We start from the raw sequence: 23027 nt of genomic DNA, 5'->3' as shown, positions 1-23027 counted from the left end.
AAATGTGTCTGCCTCACCTTCATTCGGGAGACAACAAAAAGTCAGACGTTGGTACGGTCCACAGGTGACTCAGAGAGAACGTCTTCCAACATCCGACAGAGCGTTGCTGACTGTCTATGCATTTAAACAGTCAGTCAGACGTCCACTCTACAGACATGGGTTCTGCTCAGATTAACGATGACTCATGTCGACCCCCTCAGAGGTTTTGACGAGCCGTCCCGTTCACCACCTGAACCCTCATTCCTCTGCGCGGCTGTTCCCTCATTCCTGAGCGCCTTTGCGTGACCCGCCGATACACTCCTGATTGTGGTGCGACCCGGAGATGGGAAAGAATGAGCTTTTCCTGCCTCTGCCACTCGTCTGCCAAGCTGACATTTGACAGACATGCTGTTATCTCACACACTGTTAAACCGCTGCTACAACAGACTAGCACGTCTTCCTGATGGCTGTAAGAGGGCTTGATAATGTGTCCTTTTACACACACACACACACACGCACGTACACACACACGCGTATTCACAAAGTCAGCCCATCTGGCTTGTGTTGTGGGCCTCAGTGTGTTGCTAGAATGAAGCTTAAAGTGCTTACATTTAATTCCATAGTATTTCATGTTAAAAATCAATACAGCGGAACCTCAGTTCTCTAACGACTTTGGTTCTCAAAAAACTCGGTTTTTGAACAAAGAAAAAATTTGTTTAAAATGCATCAGAAGACGGAACAAATTTTCGGAATTCAAATACCCGAGTGGAGCCGAAGATCGAGTCTACGCGAGTGGGTTCAGTTTGAACGACCTGCCACAGGAGAAAGACTGTGTGCGTGTTTTTGCTTTGTTCTCTTAGTCATGGATCCAAAGAAAGCCAGCAGTAATACTACTGGAGAAGAAACGAGGAAAGCAGTGAGAACAACTGTTGAATTGAAGAAGGAAATTATCATCAAATATGTTTCTGGGATCTTGCTGCTCAGGACAATATGGAGAAATCAATGATTTCCACTTTCCATAAGAAGAGAAAGAGAAGGAAATGAAACCCAGTTGCCCAGTCCTTTTGGAGGACAGTCCCTTTCAAAGGAATAACCCTTCTCTCTTCCCTCCCGACACACAGCTCAAACGGTATCAAATGATACAGAACTGTGTTAAATGAACTTTTATTTTGCTTTTGGCTTTCATACTATTTACACTTTTATGTGTTATCTGTTGTTTAGTTACACATATTAATAGAACTGTAGGCATGTAAATGGCCATTTATCTGGTGCGCAGGAACGGATTCATCTAGTTTCCATTCATTCTTATGGGAAATATATATATATAAATATAGATTTTTGAACATTGTTACGGAAACAAATTATATTTTTTGAATGCTGGTGAGCAGTTTGGCTGAACATTTAAATGAATTTCATCGTACCTGATATTTTGGTTCATGACTGAATACATGAGAAATGTCCCCATCACCCAGAGTTACAGCCGTACTTAGTGTACAATCACTCTGAATGTTGGTGCGCTAACATTCGCAGACAATGCTGCAAATCTTCTACCATCATATCGTTAGCCTCATAGCAGAATTACCTAAGTCTTAGGCAATTCTGCTATGAGGCTAACGATATGCAATGCTCACTGCTTTCAGACCTGGCTTTATTCCTGATGCTGACAGCAGACGCTTCATGGATTCACTGCAGATAAGACCGGCTCATTTGTCTCTGAGGGAGTCGTCACTGCTTTTCACCGACAATACTTTTCTGTGTTAAATATGTGTTGCACCTCATTCTATTAAGTCCAGTTATTCTGATCAAATGATCTTCTTCTGCATATCGAGTCTAACGGCTCCACAAATCAAGGCTCATGCACCGTGGCTCCTCCAACAGAGAGGACCTATGCTGCTACTACGGGGTCCTACTGGAGGAGGATGACATTTACCGTATGCATAATGTTCTAGTGCCTCTGAGGATGGCTGTTAGGTGTGCGCTTGCGACTGTGTGTTGAGGAACTGCTGAATTTTTCTTTGCAGCTCCTCGGTGCCTCTCTGGGCCTCGTCTCGGCTGCGCTCTGCATCTCTCAGGCAGGTCTCCAGAGCGACCACATGGCGGCACTCTGCCTCCAGAGCAGCCTGGAGCTCGGCCACCCTGGCCTTCAGCTCCTTGTTCTCCTTCTGCAGGCTGTAAAACAGGAGAGAGGAGAGTCTCTGTACTGCGGCTCTCTTCTGGAACCAACGTGCAGCGAGCAGCACTCGGCAGTGCTATAATAATGAATGAATCCGCCTTTGCATTTTCATGTGGCTGAATAGGAAACTGCAGTTTGAAACACACATTTATGGCAGCGTTAAAAAGAATGGCGGTGCCCACATGCCACATTTTTATGTTTCTCTCCAGCCCCGGTGATTGCAGCATTTTAATTAAAGAACTGAATCTCCTTGGATTTCAAGTCTCCAATAACTATGACAATAAATAAATGAAAGATTTAGATTCTTGAGGACCTGAAGGTTGTCAAATCAAAACAGGTTCTGAACAGAAACACTTTAATGTTGTCATGAAAATAACGCTATCAAGTGTTTAGTGCTTGAGGGATCGTCTGGTGTGTAAAAAGCACTGATTCCTCACCTGTCGACAAGCTGTTGGTTTCCGTTATTCTGCTCAGACCTGCTGTTGACCCGCTGAGCTGAACCAGTCCCTTCCAGGTTCCCTCTGGCCTTCAGGTGAGTCAGAACCAGGGGAGGCCGGGAGTCAAACCTCACCGGGTCAGGACAATGTTTTTGTAGGCCAGCAGCAGAAGAACCAGTGCTCTTATTTTCTCTCGGACATTTCAACTTCTCCTCTCCTCCCTTATAACCGATCTGAGGCCCTCCAAGCAGCGAGGCGGAACTCCCGAGGTCGAGCATCTTAAAGATATCATCAGACAATGTCCCGGTTTTCTCCTCCACACCCTGCTGGATGTGACTCCACCGGTTGAGGACGTCGGCTTTGGCTGCCACCCCCGTGAGGGGGCAGTTGAAGGCGGGGAGCGTCTGAGTCCTCTTGCGGGGAGTTTCATGCCAGTCGTCCGTAGAAGAGCTAAACTTTGAACTGTCCGGACCTGGACCTGGACTGTCACTGTCCTCGTCTTCCGGAGACTCAGACAGGGACGCATCTCCCATCTGAGACAGACACAAACCAGAATAATAATCACAAACATTATATGTACAAACATATAACATTTGGGATGATGTAGAAGCCAACAATGACGAGAATGGGGATGGGATCACCGAATATATCCTCTCGTTAACAGCTGTTTAAACATTGTAATTGAAAGGGAATGTGTTTAATCCAGAGATTATGTCAATAAACCAAGACAACTGATGGAATAAACAAAGCAGGAACTATTCTGGATAGTCCAGTGTGTGTGTTCCTTATTCCACTAGGACGGGATCCGGTCTGACACCGGGAGAGGTTTCATTCGTGGTCGGCTGATCACACCTCCGTGGACTCCCAGCCGACGAAGCTGCGAGGAGTACTTTTGTGGCTCTGGGCCTTGTGAGCGGGAGGAGAGGGAAGCGTGTCTGTGGAGGACGGAAACAGAGTCTCGTGCTGTCTGATCATTGCCGTCATCAGCCTCTGGATCTGAGGAGTCGCTGCCAAGAAGAACAAACACCGATGTCAGAAAGCAGGATTGAAATGTTTTAACTTTATGTTTCTTGACTCACTTTTGAAAATTCACTTGAGCTGAATTACTGTTTGTTGTTGTCAGTGTCAGAAGAAAAGAAAACAAAGCAGCAGCTTTGCAGAGATTTCAGGCAGAGTTTAAGGGATTAACAAGGACGCATGTTCTTCTGCATGTAAAGCATCGAAATGAGTCATCAGTTTGACCAATTACAGGTATTTGACGAGATAATGTCTTAAACGAAGCCACACTCTACGTGCTCGCCGATTAGACAATCTTATTTTGGAGCAGAGCAGAATGAACGTAAAGGTCTTAAGGTAGTCACGTCTGGCCAGCGACATGTTCTTACCCTTCATCACCGTGACGGGATCTTCTAGCTGAGGTTTGAGCAGGTTGATCCCCATCACTGTGGCCAAGTTCTCCACATTCATCTTATTCACATCCGAGTTCAGCTGAATCTCAAATAAAAAACTGCAAAGACAAAACAAAGTCATCAGCACAGTTACCAGATGCAGATCAAACTGACCCGAGACCAGCATGCCACCCACGTCTATACAAGTGCATCGTTCCAGTTCTGGGCCTTCCTCTGCGGAATGTCCCGCAATGCTTTTTATTCTACTCACCAGCAGATGTAACTGAGAAGTCTGTAGTTGTTTCTGGGAAGAAGAGCGATTTGTTTCTTCAAATTCTCCTGACCCTGAGCAAACGATAAAATGACACGCGTGCTTATAGCATCCCTCTTACACAAATGTGGTTCCCCCCTGAATCAAACAAAGAGCCACCTCCTCCATGCTGCTGGAGTCCAGCATGTTGGTGCAGTCCAGGAAGTCCTGGTACTGAGTCCATGGCACCACGGGCTCAGGCAGCTCACGCAGGTACAGCTTGAGCAGGGATGCCACTGTGTGGACGTCTGTGTCACTGTGGGAGGAGAAGCATGGCGTCCAGATGGAGACGAGACCAAGTGTCAATTTCATGACAAATAAATAAATAAAAAATTAAAGTCTATTTAAAAAAATACATTGATGTCAAAGTTTTACTTTTCCTGATGACTGGCTTCTGAGTACTGTAGCGTAAAGAAGTATTTATACATAAAGTATTCTTGTACAGCAAGCTTGGATTCTGGTTCATAATTTGCCCTAAAATTTAATCTGAACTATTATGCAGTCGACCTTACTGGCTGTTTGTTGCAGTCGGCCTCACTGGCTGTTTGTTGCAGTCGGCCTTACTGGCTGTTTGTTGCAGTCGACCTTACTGGCTGTTTGTTGCAGTCGGCCTCACTGGCTGTTTGTTGCAGTCGGCCTTACTGGCTGTTTGTTGCAGTCGAGCTTACTGGCTGTTTGTTGCAGTCAAGCTTACTGGCTGTTTGTTGCAGTCGGCCTTGCTGGCTGTTTGTTGCTGCCGGCCTTACTGGCTGTTTGTTGCTGCCGGCCTTACTGGCTGTTTGTTTCCCCCACACAGACTGGATGTGTGAATGCATGCGTTAGTCAGAGGAGGCTTTGCTGCAGAACAGGATGTGGTGTTCAGCTCTCAGCAGCAGCAGCAGCCGACCAGCCAGCCTGCATTTCTCTCATCTGTCCTCCCTCAGAAGCAAAATAAAAAAACACTCGTGATGTTTCTGACTCGATTGAGGTCACGGATTTTTCTCCTTTTATAGCAGTGACATTTACCAGCCGGCTTCAGAGAGATCTTTTGCCTGATTTATTCTTTCATGGTGCATCAGAAACGTCTTATCTTCATGAGCTTCCACCTGCTTTGTGCCACGAGGGGAAACCGACGAGATTTCAAGAATTTCGAGACGTCTTTCAGCTTAATGCTGCTGGTCAGGTTTGTGTGAGCGTAATCAAGACGGCACTGCACACCGAGGTTAAGAGGAATTCACTTGAAATGAAACCTGCTGAGGATCATTTTTGATATTTCTGGAGTACCGGTAATTATTTAATGAACACATATTGGTTACTGGCTTTAATTTGATGAAGACTACATTTTGTGGATTTGTGGCGATTACGGCTAAATCACCTGCATTTTGGTCAGAGGGCAGCAGCCCCATTTACACACCACTGGTGTGGAATCAAATCAAGATGTCCCAGTTAAGGACTCCCATTAACCAGCTATCTACTAAGCAATATTGTCCTCACGTATGCTCTAGTCTGACCTGAACTGGGAATGGATTACCTGGGGAAGGACGGCCTCTCGCCGGCATCAAAGGCGTCTCTGAACTGCTTGACGGCGTTGTCCTGCCCCGGCAGGCGGAAGATGCCCTCCTCATTCAGACCGTGCTCTGTGATAAACTCCACACACTTCTGCACCAGGATCGGCACCATGCGAGGCCCAAACCTTTGCTCGTACGTTACTGTGTCCGTGAGCCCTTTTCCAAACACTGCAGAGACAGTATCATCAGACACGTTAGAAGGTGCGCGGCTCTCGTATCGCACGGGCTTCAACTATCCTCAGGTGAGTGTGGACTGGTGAGGGGCCAGTCTACCTCCAGAGCACTGCCGAGGTGCCCTTGAGCAACTGCTCCAGGTGCGCCGATCACGGCGGCGCCTTCACCCTATGCCCTCTCTGCATGCTAGGGCCCCTATGTTGGTTCAAGGGGCCCTTGGTACGAGGGTGTAAATGTAATTTTTGTTGTGTGCTTGCAGTGTAACAGTTGTAACATTCAATGACAAAATAAAGGCTTTCTTCTTTCTTCTTCTTAAAAAGGCAAAAGTCGTAGTTGAATGGTGTCACAGTGTACTGAACCTCCACTTGTTGGGACGCCGACGACCCTGCGCAGAGTGCGAACCCACTCCTCCATGTCGCTCTGCGAGTTTGCCATGAAGACATAGGGACATCGCTCTCGGTCTCCAGTTGTGCCTGGGAGTGATGGGAAGGCAGACAATGAGTTCATTCTCACTTCCTTTTAGTCCAGGATAAGGTCAATTACACAGGCAGACATAAGAAAGAGACACTTGACCTATTCTGTAATGTGACATTTATTAAAGTATGCTGAAATTCACTTTTACGTAACTTTTGAAGGATTAAAAATGACTTGTGACAAAGGACAGAGTCCAAATGACAACACGAATATATCACCGCTACACCCTGATGTTTCTTTTGGACGTTCAACACCTCCATGATCTATTCACGGTGGCTCCATCCTTACGTGGTATGATCTCAAAGAAGTACTTCCCGTGGTCGTCGTGGTTCAGAGGGAGTTCATTCACTTTACTGAACCTCAGCTGGATGACTCCCTACACCCCAGAAAAGAGGAGCAAAGGCTCAGAAAAGGTAAAATAAGGGACCAATAATAACAGCACCAAAATACATCCAGAAGACCCCCGTTAATATTAACTGTTAAATGAATGGCGTAAAGCCTTCGGATGGCGCTTCCACTGCGGATGCTGCAGAGATGTGCTACAAGGCTTTATATCCGAGTGGACACTCAGTGCTGATCATTATTTCATTTGGGGTCTATTCAGGCTCTAGGAGGTTACTCTGCACATTATAGGAACTGACCACGTCTGCAAGCTACTGCTCCAACTCAATAACCAATGCACATGTAATTTATTACTATATAATGACCGAAAAGTTGTAAGAAAGAGGAAGAAAAAGCATGATAAGAGAGGACTAAAACAGCCTTCCAGTGTCTCACCCGGACGGTGGTCTCCTTGTCATCTTTGTGGTAGGTCAGAGTGCTTCCTCTCAGCACAAAGTACCGCTGCTGCCATTTCTTGACTAAACCCCTCTGCTGCCTCTTGAGCCAGCCGGCCTTCAGCGGCCTCTCCATGGACCTGCCGGAGTGCGGGGAGCCCAGGCCGGGGCTTCCCTCTCCAGGCGCCACGCTCTTGGATCGTGCTGCCAAACACCACACAAAACCTTTAGCAACAACCCCGAGGTAGCTTGTGTCATAGACACGCTCAGCAGCAAGTGGGACGCTCGCTCTTTATATATGACAGCGCATTGGGTTACCGAGCGTGGCCTTCTTAGTGGTTGGTCATACAGTTTCAGGCCGGAAGGAAATCGCTCTGTGTTCAACCTAGTTTCCTGCGGAAGGTGAATGAATGCATGTGATTGTTCTGCAGGAATAGCGCTGTGGCCTTCAAGAGCCGGCCATCAGACAATAAGCTGGAAAGGTCAGCGCTTCAAGTCTGCGCAATCATTATTTCAACTGAAGCTCGGGTGTCATATATTTTGACTGAGAAAAGAAACTGAGAAATGCGTTTGTCTGTAATGTCCCTCTCGTAAAGCAAAGCTTTATCTTTGAGTCCTTTTGTTTGTCACTCCATCCTGTCATCCAGGCCTCATTTGAGCTATACCTCGCCAGTCTCTTCCAGCTAATAGGGCTACATTGTTAGCCAATGAGCTCGTTGCTTTCTGATTTAAAACCCGTTCTCTCTGTCTTAGGTTAAGTCATGCTGTTATACACGTCCCTCCACCTCCCCATCATCACCCATGCAGATTGACTGTCTTCATCATTCCATTGGTCGCAGCAGCATCAACAGCCGCCGCCACCTCCTGAGCCCGGATTCCACAGGACCGTCTTCAATGATTGATGATGATTGATTCATCTGCTGTAATAAACAACTATATTAACTTCCTTCGCTCGTCTCCCCTGAGTGATGTAGAGCAGCAGACGTCTACGTGGCCCAGGGACAACAGTCAGACGGAGGCAGCCTGAGTATTACGCAGGACGGTTGGCCTGCAGAGATCAGTTGTTCCTCAATTCACAGTGTCTTGTTAAACAAAATGACGGAGAACAAGAGAAGAGGAAGGGCTGTGCTGGGGTAAACAGGAAGTTGGTGCGTCTTTGCACCAGGGCCGACGACACTGGAGGTTGGACTGTCCTTTGGTCTAGCTGTAACAGCATCACGCTCCCTCCCCAGTGCAGCCCTGAGGCCAAATGTCACGCCACTCCCTCTGCTGAAGCACAGACTGCTCCTTTAAAATCTCAAGATGGGACCAGCTTACGTTCCCACATCATCACAAAGAAGTGTTCCGTGTCCATGAATGGAAATATGTTATATTTTACATTTTAGAAGTCCTGAGTCATATAAGGATACAGATACAGGGGGGACATTTTATTTTATTTTAATTCTCCTAAATTCTTCCTAAAACAAACTTGGATTGTTTTATAATAGACAGGTCGGCTGTTTTGCCTTGTTTTAAAATTAGGGCTAAATTAAGCAAGTGTCTCCCTGAAGTGTTCACATTTTATGATATAAAGTAGAAGAAATCCCACCACTGTATTTCTTATTGATGGAATTATGGTGGAAATCATTATTGCAGCAGAGTCATCCATTTTACTTGGGACCCTGTGGAACCACCGCAGTGATCACACCAATCCTAAAAGCACCAGAGAAGGAAAAAAATAAAAATGCTTCATCCTGCATGATTCGGCCGATGAATAGGGTTTAATTAATGCGTTGATCTGAGCCAAGTTGTCGTTGTTTTTATCCTTAAAGCAGCATTCACATTTGTGGCTGTCCTGCATGCGCAGCTACGACTGTAAATATGCATGCACGCGTTTCGTATGGACACATTCGCATACAGACAGTTTCAAAGTGCAATTTCTGCAGAAACTGAGCTCTTTCATCACTTTTTCCGAGAGCCTGCATCACACTATAAGTTCTGCCATCTGTCTCAGCACAAGGTAAAAGAATCAGAATGGGGTCATCAACCTGCAGGAAGTTATGCTTTGACAGTAAATCAAGAACAGGGAGATCATGTGACAGTCAGTCAACATGAAGCACTACTGGTAGCAACTTCCCTCAAGAGCTCTGAACAAGCAGCAGCACTGGCTACAGAAGGGGAAATGATGATGCTGCGTACAATAGCAGGATTTTACCACAGAGAACCGATCCAGTCGGGGCTTGTGTGCTTTTATCTGTATGTTGCAACTGTTCTGAGCCTGAGAGGAAACAAAGCATGTTCGCTCACTGATTCCACCCGAAGCAAACCACAGTAGTGAGCACGACGTTAGTGTGTCTGCTCTGCATGACGACAGAGGCAGACTTAGGTTGCTCAATGTCTGACCGAGACGACATGTTAGTCGGTTTGAGTGGCCAAAGAAGCACAGTTTAAAGTTTTAAATGGTAAGAAATCCCTGAATATGAAATAAATTCATCTTAGTTTCGATGAAAGTGTTAATCACTGGGTTTTTATCAGATGTACTTTTGTTCTACAATAAACCCCACATTTGCAGGTCATCAGGATAAAATAAATAAAGTTTAACACAATGACACATTTTAAAAGTACATCCCATCTGTCATGTGGGAAAACAATTTCCACACCCGACTCTGTTTTGATTGGAATGAAACAATGTTTAATTTATACCTCATTTACTGTTAGTTTACGTGCCAGCCCGGTGAGGATTAGAAGCCACCCGACTGACAGTGAACGCAGCACAACCTCCAGCTTACCTATCTCTGCCTTGAAGGTGCTGAAGTCCCAGTTGCGAGGTAGTTTCAGAGACATTGTCCAAAATGTCCTTAACTTATATCTCAGGAGTGTTTCATCTCACATGCACATCCAACTGGAACACACACACACACACACACATGCACATCTGATGCATACACAGACATTCAGTGGAAATATTGCAGATGGCACTTCCTCCTTCCTGTGGTTGATATCTCTCCTTTTTTCTGCCCTTCAAAACGCGTTCCCTCATGTTGCCTTCATTCCTCTGTTCATACCTGCGCTGTATAAACGGCTTCCAAGCTAATCTACGGAAAGATGCAGGGCTTCACGTGGTGGAATTCCAAATGAATAATGTTCACTTATATATATATATATATATAAAAGTATCACCTGGTGTCTTTATAAAGGAAATGATTTGTTGTGTTTGAATACGTCTCTTGCTTCACAGCTCAGACTGCCGTGACTCAAAGCAGTCAGTCGCACTTAATTTACTCAAATGTAAGAAATCTAGAAAGATCAAGAAAGAAGAAACCAGGAATCACACAAAACGTGATTTTTATTTGTATTCTTTTTAAATTTCAAGGCAAAGCACATCGGCATCAAAAAGAGCACAACTAAACACAAACCATTGCACAGTATAATAAATAGTACAACTAAATCGTACAGAACCCATAGCCACAAAATAAAACCTCCACAAAGGGAATCTGCAGGATATGACAGTCAGGACTCCCATACATTTCTGCTCAAGGGTCCTACTGGGGGGGGGGGGGGGGGGGGGAGACATATCAGCAAAGTGGCAGTGTGGGAATAATCTGTAATATCACCATGTTAATTTCTGTATTCTGCTGCCCTGGGAGAAAATCCCAACATTTTGGATCATGGAATGTGCCAGGCAAGCAGCGTTACCCTCGATCAGTCGACCTCAGGAGCTACAGCTCTCTCTAGTGGCATCCATGAGCCCAGGCAGAGGGATGGCAGTGAACGGCTGCATCGGGCAGCAACACCCGTCAAAGGGAGACAACGAAGGGCAGCGCCCATGAGGAGGCGACACAAACAACGGCTTGCTGGGAAGAGCCTCGAAAATAGCCACGAGTGACGGCGGGAAAATGCTCTCAAATATGGCAGCGACACTGTAAATACTCCTCGAAGCAGCACCTCAAATGTACAATCTAGAAACGGTGGACAGGTTTAGACGCACGTCAAGAAGAACGTGAAGAAAAACAATCGAAATCCGAGTGACGATCAAAAGTGACGATAGAACAGGAGCCGCTTAGCGATTTATTCCATCTGAAAGATATTAAAGCTGATAAAAGTCATTGCCACGACTGAGCTAAATCTGGAGACAGAAAAATAAATAAAAGGCCTTTGATTGAAAATATATGCAACTTTCTGATTAGGGGAAATGTATAGAAGGACTACACGCACGTGTACAAGCCGTTGGGTGTATACAGACATCTATAAACTAAGCTGCTGCTACACTGAGCGCTGAACCAATCATATATTTATTGCCGTTTCCTCCTAGAAGACCGCGCACAGAATGAGCTGTGGCTAGTTTACACCTGTGTACTCCAATGTAAATACTGTAATATATAAGTCACCTGCGTACTATGCTATAAATACTACATACTAACAGCTGCAGTAACGTCCAGAGTTTATTTGGCTTGGTGTAACAAGGGGAAATAAATTATTGACTGACGACAAAATGATGACTGTGCACAAATTGATGGACAAGGTGATTGATGTTTGGCAACGAGCCAGAATCTGATTAATAAAACAAGCCGTTTGGAACATTTGGAAATGTCATTTGCCTTTACCTTCCGTAACAAGCCCCGCCCACGCAACCACGACAACCATGAAAGAGAAAGAAATTAGACTTAGATGGAATCAAGGTCTCCAGTCAAACTTAAATACAAACCTTTTAATATTTAATTTAAACACTTAACCGAACAGAGAACAAAGGTTTGGGCAATTTAGTTTTACACATCAAGCAGGCAAAAAAAAAAAAAACAGTGATGGCGTAAAAGAATAAGTGTTCAGGCTGGTGAATGGGATCCCGAGACATCCGGACTCGTAGTCCCAACTATCTTATTAACAGTATATATCCCACAATGCAACACATATTCATCAGAAGTTTCTGAATATTATCAAACGTCGCTTCCCTTCTGTGACATCGGTGACTTTTCCACAGAGCAAAATTAATAATTTCATTCAAATAAAAGCCCTGCAGCCGCTCATTACAGCCCCTTCATCATATGGCTAGCATGGCTACAGAATTACAGCAGTCCTGCAGTGAACATTAGCTTCAGCTTGTATGAAACAAACATTAAACGGTGGCATTCACCTCTACGTTAACCCTCTCCTGACTGCAGTCTAACTCCATCCTTCACACCACATTCATGAGGTCACATCCAGAACACAAAGGCCAAGCCAGCCAGTGACAAATCAACGCTTCTCCCCTGGAGCAGTGAGCATCTGAAACACTCACGGCCCAGCCCTGATAGAGGATGCAACACGTAGACGCAGACGACGGCGGTGCAGAAGCGTCGCAACCAGACGCCATAATGCAACAATCCCACCAGCCGAGTGAATGCTTAAAACCAGCAGGAGCTCCTTAGACATAAAAAAAACCAAAAGATGATTTAAAGATGAATACTTCAGCATCTGGATATGATGTCATATCCGTCACAGACATCAGGGCGCAGGATATGATGTCATATCAACTGGTGCGTCTGAAGCTAGAGAAGCTTTGAAATGAGGAATGGCTGTGAAAACACCACAGTATGAATAATAAACAGGCAGATTTAACAGAATATACGACATATAAAAACATTTATGCATAAATAGAAAAAATCACAAGAAAGAAACTTTAAACTTAAATTTGGCGTGTGGGGGGGGAGGGGGGGTTACAGTGAATAACTGAGTTGGGAGCAGTGCATTGAAAGTCAAAGTACAACAAGCTGTTTACACACAATAATAGGTATAGAGGCTATCCTGTAAACAGGCAGACAACAGCTTTCCAACAGTGTGAATAGATACAAGTTGGCTCTCGTGGAAATGTGTAACAGCACAGTAATTCACTAAATCAACCTGAAAACACGGACGTCAGAAACGTGACTCGCAGAGTGAGTGAACCCAAACGATGGAATGACCCGAGGCTGCAGCTCCTTTCCTCAGACGCTGTCCCAGAGCTCCGGGGCCCCGAGTATGCAGCGATCCGATCGGGGGGGGTGGCTCTAGGCAGCGACCTCCTCCAGCATCGGCAGCAGGCCCTTCTCCATCAGGTGAGCCTTCAGAGAGTTGAAGATGTGCAGCTGCTGATCGACACGCAGGGCCAGCAGCTGCTGAATCACTTTGGTGGGGTTGGGGCCCCTGAGCAAAGGGAGAAGAAAATCAAACACAAACCTCCCAAATATCAAGGCTCATCTTCGTTCACAGGGAACTGATAAAAAAAAAGGGGGATATCTTTCCTGATGTGAGCTCCAGCTAGCAACTTAAAATCAATTGTAATTCTATAAATGAGCAAATCTCTGTTCAGAAGTGGTGGCGCTTAGTGATACTATAGCAAGGGCTTTGATTTATTGTGGTGTTAGTTACTAAATATGGAGGAAGTTTAGTTAGCAGCCTCCACGAAAGCCAAAGAGCCTGAAAATAGAAGCGAGGCGGCAGAAATCCTGCAGCTCCTTGCTCTCTACAGAGCGAGCCCGCTGCCTAGCAACAGCCTTCAGGAAAAGCTTCATCATTACATGCCGTCGGTGAAGCGCATCATCTACTTAGCAATGAAATGCATTTGAACCCAAACTGCTTTCAGAATGGCACCACCGGAAACTGAATGCAATTACAAAAGTCTAAAAAGCCCACATCTGCTATCTGCTGTGTGTTTCCATCATTAAATGTCGGCGGGGTTACTACCCAGGGTTCAGAGGTAGCGCCTCGAACTTTACCAGCATTTGGGAAACAATAGAAGCTGCAGCACGTACTAACAGACAGGCAGGCTGTGGCAGAGTAACGGATCAATAAAGTCATGCTGACCTGATGAAGCTCGCAATGTAGACGTTCACAAACGTGGCCATGAGATACTGGCAGTCAAATCTGTCCATGATGCCCCCGTGGCCCGGGATGGTGTTGGCAAAATCCTGAAAGGACAAACAGGCAGCATGCGCTGAAGAGCAACCCGAGACATTCGGTAAGAGCATTGGCTTTGATGCAGGCTGCAGTACATTCATTCATTCATTCATTCATTCATTCATTCATCTAGACCGCTTTGTCCGTTACCGGGTCGCGCTGCAGCAGAATATTTGAGTTGTAATTCAGCATAATATATAAATATGTACATAGAAAACTAAAGTTTACGTCACAAACATGGGGGGATGAGGGATGAGTTCAGCTGCCCTTCATCCCTACCTTTATCTTGAAGGCTCTCTTGAAGCCGCTGGCAAAGAAACCACCGAATGGTCCCATGATGGAGGCAAAGGAGGAGAGAGCGATGCTGTGGATCTGGAACGGGTAGAGCCGCACCGTGGTCTGTGGAGACAAGAGAGAACCGCTGCGTCTTCCATTTCAATCAGTAGCGCGTCATTGAACCAGGGGGACCAGAGTACATACAAAATACTTCAGTATCAGAAATACGTTTTAAATAATTGTGTTTATTGAGCCAAAACGTTCGTCTATAAATAACTGGGATGTGAGAATATGTATTTTCACTTGAACTAAAATACCAAACTGCACTAGAGACCCCCCCCCCCCAGCCTGATCACTACAACCCCGTTCAATCAATTCACTTTAAAGAAGCATGAAGTTGGTCTCATCGGTAGGACGGCTACAAATCCCTCAAAAGACGTGAGGAATAACAACCTGGATCTAGGCTGCATGTTTTTGGCGGTGGGAGGAAGCTGGAGAACCCGGAGAGAGAACCCACGCAGACACGGGGAGAACATGCAAACGCCTCAGAGAAAGCCCGCAAGGCGGATTCGAACCCGCGACCTTCTTGCTGCCCAGTGGATAGCACGTGCAGGCCTCTCTCACATCATCGAAGTCATGTGAACTTAATTCTTGCATGTCCCCACTTGAACGTCTCTGTGAAGAATCAAGCATGGCGAACGGGAGGTAGGGCAGCGGAGTCTTACCCATCCCGTGACAGACTCCAGAACGCTGGGCAGGGCGTAGTCCTGGAGCTGGAAAAGCTCCGATGGTTCACAGTCCACCTGGAAACTGTTGGAGTCGTTGTTGAATTCCACCGGACACACAAAGTAGCGGCAGCCGGCCATCACATAGGAGAGCTGGGAGGAGAGCAGCCATCACTTATTCTGGAGTCACGCCATCAACCTCCTTATTTTAACTTCCAGAACCGTCACATGATGGAAAACAAATCGACACCGCTGCTGCCGAACGTAGATGTTCATGGACGGTGCAGTTCAGAGAGGACAAGGAGGATTTATTTACATGTCGCACATCTCAATGGTCAACACATCCTGACAAGCCAATAGAAACAATGTTTAGTTCACAGCCGCCTTGTAGTTCTTTGTAGTTGCTCATGTCTGCACTAATGAGGAAGGAAAATGCCAGGACCCCGACCAGCAGGAAGACCCCGTGTCCAGCGTTCAGCGACTAACAGCAGCTCCGCTTCGTGCGGCAACGTCGCACCGGGTTGCAGCTTGAATTCTCTCTGCTTCTGCCAGATAGATGTTCCTCTAGTCTAATGGATGTTTCCTCATAAAATAAACAAATTCAACCAGCCAAGTCGATTTCTCAAGGCTGATCTGATGAAATCATCACGTTTCAGCGTTGCAATTATTTTTGAACCAACATAAAAAAAATACCCTCAGCAGTTTACTTGAACATTATAATGTATTGGTAAATTATTATTATTTTATTCTGTTTCAATGGAAATGCAAATGCTTTAATTATTATAGATATATAATGAACTACACGAAGGTGCACACAAGCACTATACAGCCGAGGTAAAAAACAAAAACGGAACAGAATGTTACCGACTATTAACGACTTCATCCATTTTATTTCAGAATTATTAATACTGTGAGTTTTAAATTGTATTCATTCAAGTTTAAATCAAGTTCGATGACTGGGTCGATTGTTCTTCCAGTTAGAAATATTGATCAGCGGCTCCGTTAAGAGCTTGTTCTGTAAACGGAGCTCTAAATATGACAACCTCTGATCCAGGTCAAGCACAAGAACCACATACCTACAGACCAAGGTGGACTCTCTCTTCTCTAATGCGAACAAATGGGTTCTTTAATGCAGCATTCAATTTGTCTACCAAACTCTTCAATCCTAATTAAAAACAGAAGTTATTGGGTGGCTGTGCAACATAATTCTGAAAAACCTCCCAAAACATGTGAGAAGATTCCAAAACGAATCAAAATGCAGATAAAACATCGAGACCTCTATAAAGGCATGAGATGAGTTCCTTTCTTACCAGGATGCCAAACACGATGGTGGCAAATAAACCCCCGATGAATCCCTCCCAGGTCTTCTTAGGTGACAGCTGAGAGTAAAGACACCGGGTTATCGCCCCCCTTTTACACAGACGGTGCTTTTATTGCTGAATAATAACAATAAGACAACCGACCTTGATGAGAGGGGTGCGGCCAAAGAAGAAGCCGAACATGTAGGCCATTATGTCGTTACAGATCACACAGGAAATGGGAACGATGAACCTAAACAGACGAAGAAGACACAGAGTCAAACAATGGACACACTCAACTCAACAGAATTTCAACATTCAGCTTCTTTTTTTTTTTACTAGAGGAGTGGAGATGATGGAAGACTGCTCACTTACCAGATCATGCCCTCAAACAGGTTGTGAATGATAAGATGAGACTGAGTCACCACGATCAGCAGGGTCACATGGGTCCACCCGAACTGTGGAGAGGAAACAAGACTACTACTTCTACTACTTGTACTTAAATACAACCATTACCGAATATTAGTGATGACAGAGTTAGTACTACAAGCTGAACAGACGAGACATGATTACAGTGTCTCCTGAGACTCTCCTCCTACATGTCCTTGTCTCTGTCGCTCCCTCTCTGTCATTGTCTCTGTCTTTCTACCACTGTCTCTCTCTCTCTTTCTCAACCCAACCGTCCACTATGAGTTTTAGGTTCTGTCCAAGGTTTCTGCCTGTTAAAGGGAAGTTTTTCTTGCCTCTGTCGCCAAAGCGCTTGCTCTTGTTGGTTCTGTCTTTCCCTGCTAATCCTGTAAAGTGCCTTGAGATAACTTTCTGTTATGATCTGGAGCTATAGAAATAAAACTGAATTGAATTGACAGAAAATAATCTAGTGTTCGGATAGCATCTTGCTCAGATCCACACGTTTGGAAGGATTAAGTTAGCAGTCCTACTCACTTACAGGACGTACAGGAATATTCAGGTGCATGCAAACATCCCGTACTTTATCGATACAAGAGCTTTCCCAACACTTGCCTGTATTTTATCCAGCCTCGTCAATAACCCAGGAGCCTCGAGGCTGAAGGCGAGGAGGATGGAGGAGGCCACTTACCATGTAGAACTGAAGGCGGTACTGCTTCTTCACCAAACTCAGCACAAACATGCAGAACCCTGCAATAACACGAGATACTGGGTGAAAACGAGGCACGATCCAGGAGCGCGTCAACCTGGAGGTGGAACAAAGAAGTCATATTTGGTCAAACGCAGCTATATTTAGCCTGACCTACTTTCGACGACCCCCAGAGTTAATGTGCAGCGAGGAAATGAAGGTAGAGGTTTTTGTTTCACACCGTGAGACAGTGGGCAACGGCGCGTAGACAAAAAGGGATTATACCGGCAGACATGAGGTCACGGTCCACAGAACACAAAGCTGGTCATTTTAAACGTTCTGGACAGACACTGGAGTTGTGCATCTCAGAACTGCAACACTGACTTGAGCATTTTCTGGCACAAGAAAGCATCCCAGAATGCATAGGGTGTTCAGTTTCACTTTGAACAGAAGCTAACCGTGGCGCTTCCTTCCCGTCTGCTTCCTGTTTGGCACCGGCAGTTTTTAGCAGCACGACTGTACGAACAGACAACCTACAGCACAGGAAGTGGATCTTCTCCAGTTATCTTGATGCCTGAAATAACCAACTCTCAAATATCCACCCTAACTAGAGGAACCCTCCGTGGAGCACGTTCCCTCCACCGCAGTCCAAGAGTCCCTTTGAATTCAATTAAACCCGAATCCAAATGATTTTCATTAACCTAAACTAAAAAGGTTGACTCTGCCCATTTGTCCACATTCACTCCTGCTACAGGCCCCACAAGCCTAGAATGGCCAATAAAAAAAAAAAAAAAAGAATGTTCTGGATCATAAGGATCAGTGATAAATCTTTATCTCACAATGTTTAAAAAAAAGATTATTTTTTTTAAAAAGCCTGAAGAAAATTCCTTGACACAATCAGTTATATGGATCCATGAAAAACCATGTTCTCTGTGAATAACACATTTAAATGACACATTTACAAGGTAATCCTGTTCAGTTGAAGAATACATTTCGGGTTTTTTTGTTTTTTTTTAAAAGCTTGACCCTATATTTACATATTCTTAAATGAATCATACATCATTGGTGTAGCAGATCACCTCATCTAGTGGTTATTATGTCATCCTTGCTGTATCAGTCTGACAGGTGTACAGACAGAATCCTAGAATAGAAAGCCTTTATTGTCTTTGCATAGTGGATATACAAAGAGATTAGAGGTTGACAGGTGTCAACCCGGTTTTTTTAGAGAGGAACATGTCTTCCTTCCGGTAACCAGACATGCAAGTCTCGCTCAAGAAGAGCCTTAAATTGAAATCTTGCGCGAGGGAGAGCTGTTGAAACTTGAGACAGAGATTAACTTTGAAATATAATGACACACGACTACTGTGGCCCAATTTCACAGAAGTCCTGAGAGACTGGCCGTAGAGATCTAAGGAAGTATGAATAATTCAGACAAAATTCACACAGAATATAAAAACATAAAGACGGGAGGAGTCTGGACGCTCGGCTGGAGGTTCAGTGTTCCGTACCTGTGAGGTACAGCGCAAAGGAGATGAAGCGGTGGTATTTGCTGAGGATGCGGAGCGGCTCCTCCCTTTGCACCAGCGTGAAGAAGTAATCTGTCACCGTCTCACCATAGAAGAAGTAGTTCACACACAGCAGGAAGTACCTGTGGGGTGCAGCCGTGAGACAAACGTACACTACTCACCTCTTTATGGCAACAGGAACTACTCAGACTGCATTCAGTATGCCTGCACAAAAGCCGGAGAGGCTGAGACTTCCACATATCTCAGTCACTGATGAACTTCTCTGCACGAAGGATGTAAATCAGACCTGGGCAATGTACGGCCCCAGGGCCGCATACGGCCCTTTGGTTGACTCCCTCATGCATGGACTAAAACTGCATTCAGTGACGGTTCAATATGATGCATCTGTGATGTCTTTAGGATGCCAAGAACCTTCAGGCAACTTTCCAAAGGCATATTGAACTCAAAATGTGTTTTGAAGTAAATGTGGATGAAAATGTTCACTAATATAAGTCACAAATAGTAAAACGATCACATTTATTTTACCATTGTTTTGAGAAATTTAAATGAATAAGGGCATTGTTTGCAAGTCAACCTCAATTTTTTATTGCTTAATTATAACATATACTCTTACAAGCTTGTCAAAACAAGCTTTTTTTTATAAAGAAATACAATTAACCCCTTGCGGCGGTGGCGCAGGTGGTTATGATCGAACAGTCGGCGGTTCGATTCCCGGCTCCAGCACACGTGTTCACTGTTGTTGTGTCCTTGAGCAAGACACTTCATCCACATTGCCTGTGTGAATGTAGTGAGCGAGTGAATGTCGGTGGTGGTTAGGAGGGCCGCTTGGCAGCCTCGCTCCTGTCAGTCTGCCCCGGGGCAGCTGTATCTGCCCCAGGGTAACTGTGGCTACAATAGTAACTTCACCACCACCAAGTATGGAGTGAATGAATAATGCACAATATAAAGGATCTTTGAGTGTCAGAAAAATGCTCTATAAAACCATCGCATTATTATTATTATTATTATGCAGAATTGAGTTTGGCCCGGCCCTCCAGAATATTTTCTGTTTCTCATGTGAGAAAATAATTGCCCACCCCTGATGTAAATGATCAGAAACGCCAGTTCAAACATGGGACGCAGCTTTGATCTTCCAGGCATAATGAATGCGAGGTCGTGGCTATCGATTACAGCCTACTGTACTGTACCACTAACAGCTACGATCAATCAACGCTGATGATTCAGAACATTTGCTTTGCCGATTGGCTTCATGATCTACAAGCTACTCGAGATTTGAGCAGGTCAGGAAACAAACCTGAAGAAGTCTGCTACATGATAAAAACAAGACAAAGTAATAAGAAAGAAGTGAGGCGGGGCCTTCGCTGTGTGTGTGTGTGTGTGTGTGTGTGTGTGTGTGTGTGTGCAGTCACCAGCTCAGCGTCCTGAACCAGGGCAGGTGGTAGGAATGGTACACGCTGTAGCCAATGGTGATGATTTCGTGGAAGCACTTGATCTGAACACAGAGGACCTAAAAACAGACACACAGCACCATGAGGAGAGTGAGTGTGCGTTATAAAAGCACTCGGTTCTGTTATTTGCCGCTACAAATTTCTACACGATTTAAAATAATTCTGTAGGATACGAAACTCAGTAAGATTTTGCACGAGTACGAACTACTCACAATCATCATAAGCACCATGGGGCCCAGGTAGATGATGAGGAAGAAGAAGGAGATCATGGCGAGTGTGAGGATGCCACGCACCCACCAGTTCTTCCATCTGAAGAGAAGACACACACACACACACACACATTAGGGAGCAGGTGACCATTAATGTTTCCATGTTTGTTGTGTTTACCCTTAAGGGCACAGTAAAAGATACATACTGCAAACATATCTGTAAAAACTATCCTTGTTTGCACCTTGTTAATGTTAATGTTGGAGAAAACCTTTCATTTCTACAAACACTCAGGAGTAAAGACTACTCTTCAATCAACGCTGAGAAGCACCTTGAGGAGAGACCAGACAGGGCCTTGTTCAGAACCTCGGGGGTATCGTCAGCAGGGACCGGCACCTCCGGGACCCCCGAGTCCACCTTAGAGTCGCTGTCCGACACCGTATCTTTGTCCACCTTCAGCTCGCCGTCTGAGCCCTGACAGCCAACAGACAGAGGACGACGAGAAGAAGCAGAAGCAGGTCCTCAGGCTCGGCATTTCAAACATTCAACTGCCCGGATTGGAAAACCTTCAGGCCTCTACTGATCTGATCCGAGTCTGTGAAGTCCGCCAACATGTTTTAACAACTTCCGATGCGTGAATGTGTCTAATGAGGAATTCTATTTAGGGGTTCATCATTTGCAGACTGCAGAGTTTTGCATTAAAAGAAGAAAAAACATTTGAATCTGCTATATTGAGATACTCAATCTGTTATTGCTGCTGAACAGAATATTGTTCCACTGGATTTATTACACATTGGGAAAGAATAACTTTGCTCCAAACTGTATTTACTCAATCTTCTGTAAATCGATGGAGACTGCCTGTGCAGGATTGTGTGTGCTGGCGGCTAACCACAGCGCCAGATAACCTCTATGGCTAGTGTTGATTTTTCAGAACCATCCGTTTACTGATGGACGCCTGTTCAAAACACACGCCGACCTCTCTGTGGTAACATCAGACAACGGTTGTGATCCGATCGACAGTCACAAGCCAAGTTTCTCCCAGTCAGCTTGTTCCCTGCTTTTCACCCTGTTGTGCTCTCTCTGCTGCTGGGGGGGGGGGGGGGGGGGCTGAGTTCTCACCTCCCACGCCTGCAGCAGACAGTCAGATGGCGTTGCTGTTTCGTGGCACCACCCGTCTCACTTTTTGGCCAAACAGCCTGATGCTTGCAACCCCCCCTCTCCCCACCCGCATGTACATAATCCTCAGTGCAAGATAATTTTAGCATCGATTCTACTGTGTGACCAGTGACCACCACATTTCTATGGATTTAATGCATGAAAAGAATCCAAAATGTCCTTGTGACTTTGCTTCAGACGATATGAAAAAGTATGTTGTAAGCAGTGTCAAAAGTTGTCCAACCCTGACATCTGAAAGTACGTCACAGCAGGCAGACCCAGCCTCCGCCTGCTGGTTTCTATGGAGACAGCATCCGTCATTCAGGATGCTCGAGTTAAAAATAGCTGCTCCTTTAACACCAGCTCTCCTCCCCTTCCAAGCTTTCTCGCAGACGAGAAACACCGACAGCTAGATGTGGAAGTAGTGAGAGGTCGTGCCCTTTCCTGTCAGTTTAAGAGATTTTAGAGCTTTAAGAAACAGAGGAGAACTCATCCTTCAGAAATGAGCTATTGGCTCTGAGTAAAATTCACTGGCAGCTTCTCAGACATCGATTTACTCTCCTTCAGTATGAGACTAATGAAGACATCTTCCTGGACGTCACTGCATCAAGCAGCCTTTACGGCTGAGGAAGACCAGGCAGGCTGATGCTACACCTGCGGGGTTCACCAGTAAACAGGCGAGCAGCTACAAGAATAAACAGTAGCTCATCAAAGACCAGTCCTCAGACGAAATGTTACCAGAATTTCGTCTGGTGCGTTCTAAGCGCGCATGTAGGAAGCCGTTGGTTCACTATATAAGGAGAACATGTCGGAATGTGTCTAATAACTAAGCGGCGACTGTTGATTTCACCGTTTTCACAACCCAGGAAGACCGGAAGCGGCATCAGCCAATCAAATGTGATTTATGAGTAGTTCGGCGGATGATTTGTATTATATTTTTCAGTATTTAATTTAGTTTCAAGTTCTATCCCTTATTTTTGATATTAAAAATAAAATATCAGCAACGTACAAAACGCTGAGTTTTGGTCCATTTTAGACTCACGCCGATAGCTAACCAGCTAGCATTAGCATCGGCTTCGAGCCTGGCTAACGTTACCTTGTCCTCCGACGGCTCGCTGTCTGCGGCTCCGCGGTGCCTGAGCTCCGTCAT

General features: G+C 45.3%; 2 protein-coding genes across 2 annotated transcripts; both read right to left on the bottom strand.

The window, feature by feature from the left end:
* Positions 1-1148: 1148 nt before the first annotated feature.
* Positions 1149-10081, bottom strand: arhgap25 (Rho GTPase activating protein 25). The gene is made up of 11 exons (XM_068738496.1): positions 10027-10081; positions 7260-7462; positions 6771-6858; positions 6368-6481; positions 5798-6002; positions 4408-4543; positions 4249-4322; positions 3975-4096; positions 3442-3596; positions 2590-3122; positions 1149-2148 (listed from the first exon to the last, which is right to left on the bottom strand). Exons 1-11 carry the CDS (start codon positions 10079-10081, stop codon positions 1947-1949), a joined length of 1887 nt encoding a protein of 628 aa, XP_068594597.1. The 3' UTR covers positions 1149-1946.
* A 1664-nt stretch (positions 10082-11745) lies between these two features.
* Positions 11746-23027, bottom strand: cds2 (CDP-diacylglycerol synthase (phosphatidate cytidylyltransferase) 2). Its single transcript, XM_068738332.1, has 13 exons — positions 22974-23027; positions 21054-21196; positions 20728-20824; positions 20477-20574; positions 19050-19189; positions 17545-17603; positions 16824-16906; positions 16614-16701; positions 16461-16529; positions 15151-15303; positions 14429-14548; positions 14057-14160; positions 11746-13396 (listed from the first exon to the last, which is right to left on the bottom strand). The coding sequence occupies exons 1-13, from the start codon at positions 23025-23027 to the stop codon at positions 13261-13263; spliced, it is 1344 nt and encodes a 447-aa protein (XP_068594433.1). The 3' UTR covers positions 11746-13260.

This window comes from Brachionichthys hirsutus, chromosome 4, assembly GCF_040956055.1.
Source record: "Brachionichthys hirsutus isolate HB-005 chromosome 4, CSIRO-AGI_Bhir_v1, whole genome shotgun sequence".
Taxonomy (NCBI): domain Eukaryota; kingdom Metazoa; phylum Chordata; class Actinopteri; order Lophiiformes; family Brachionichthyidae; genus Brachionichthys; species Brachionichthys hirsutus.
The sequence above is the reverse complement of the archived record's forward strand: the minus strand, read 5'-3'. Positions and strand labels throughout refer to the sequence as shown.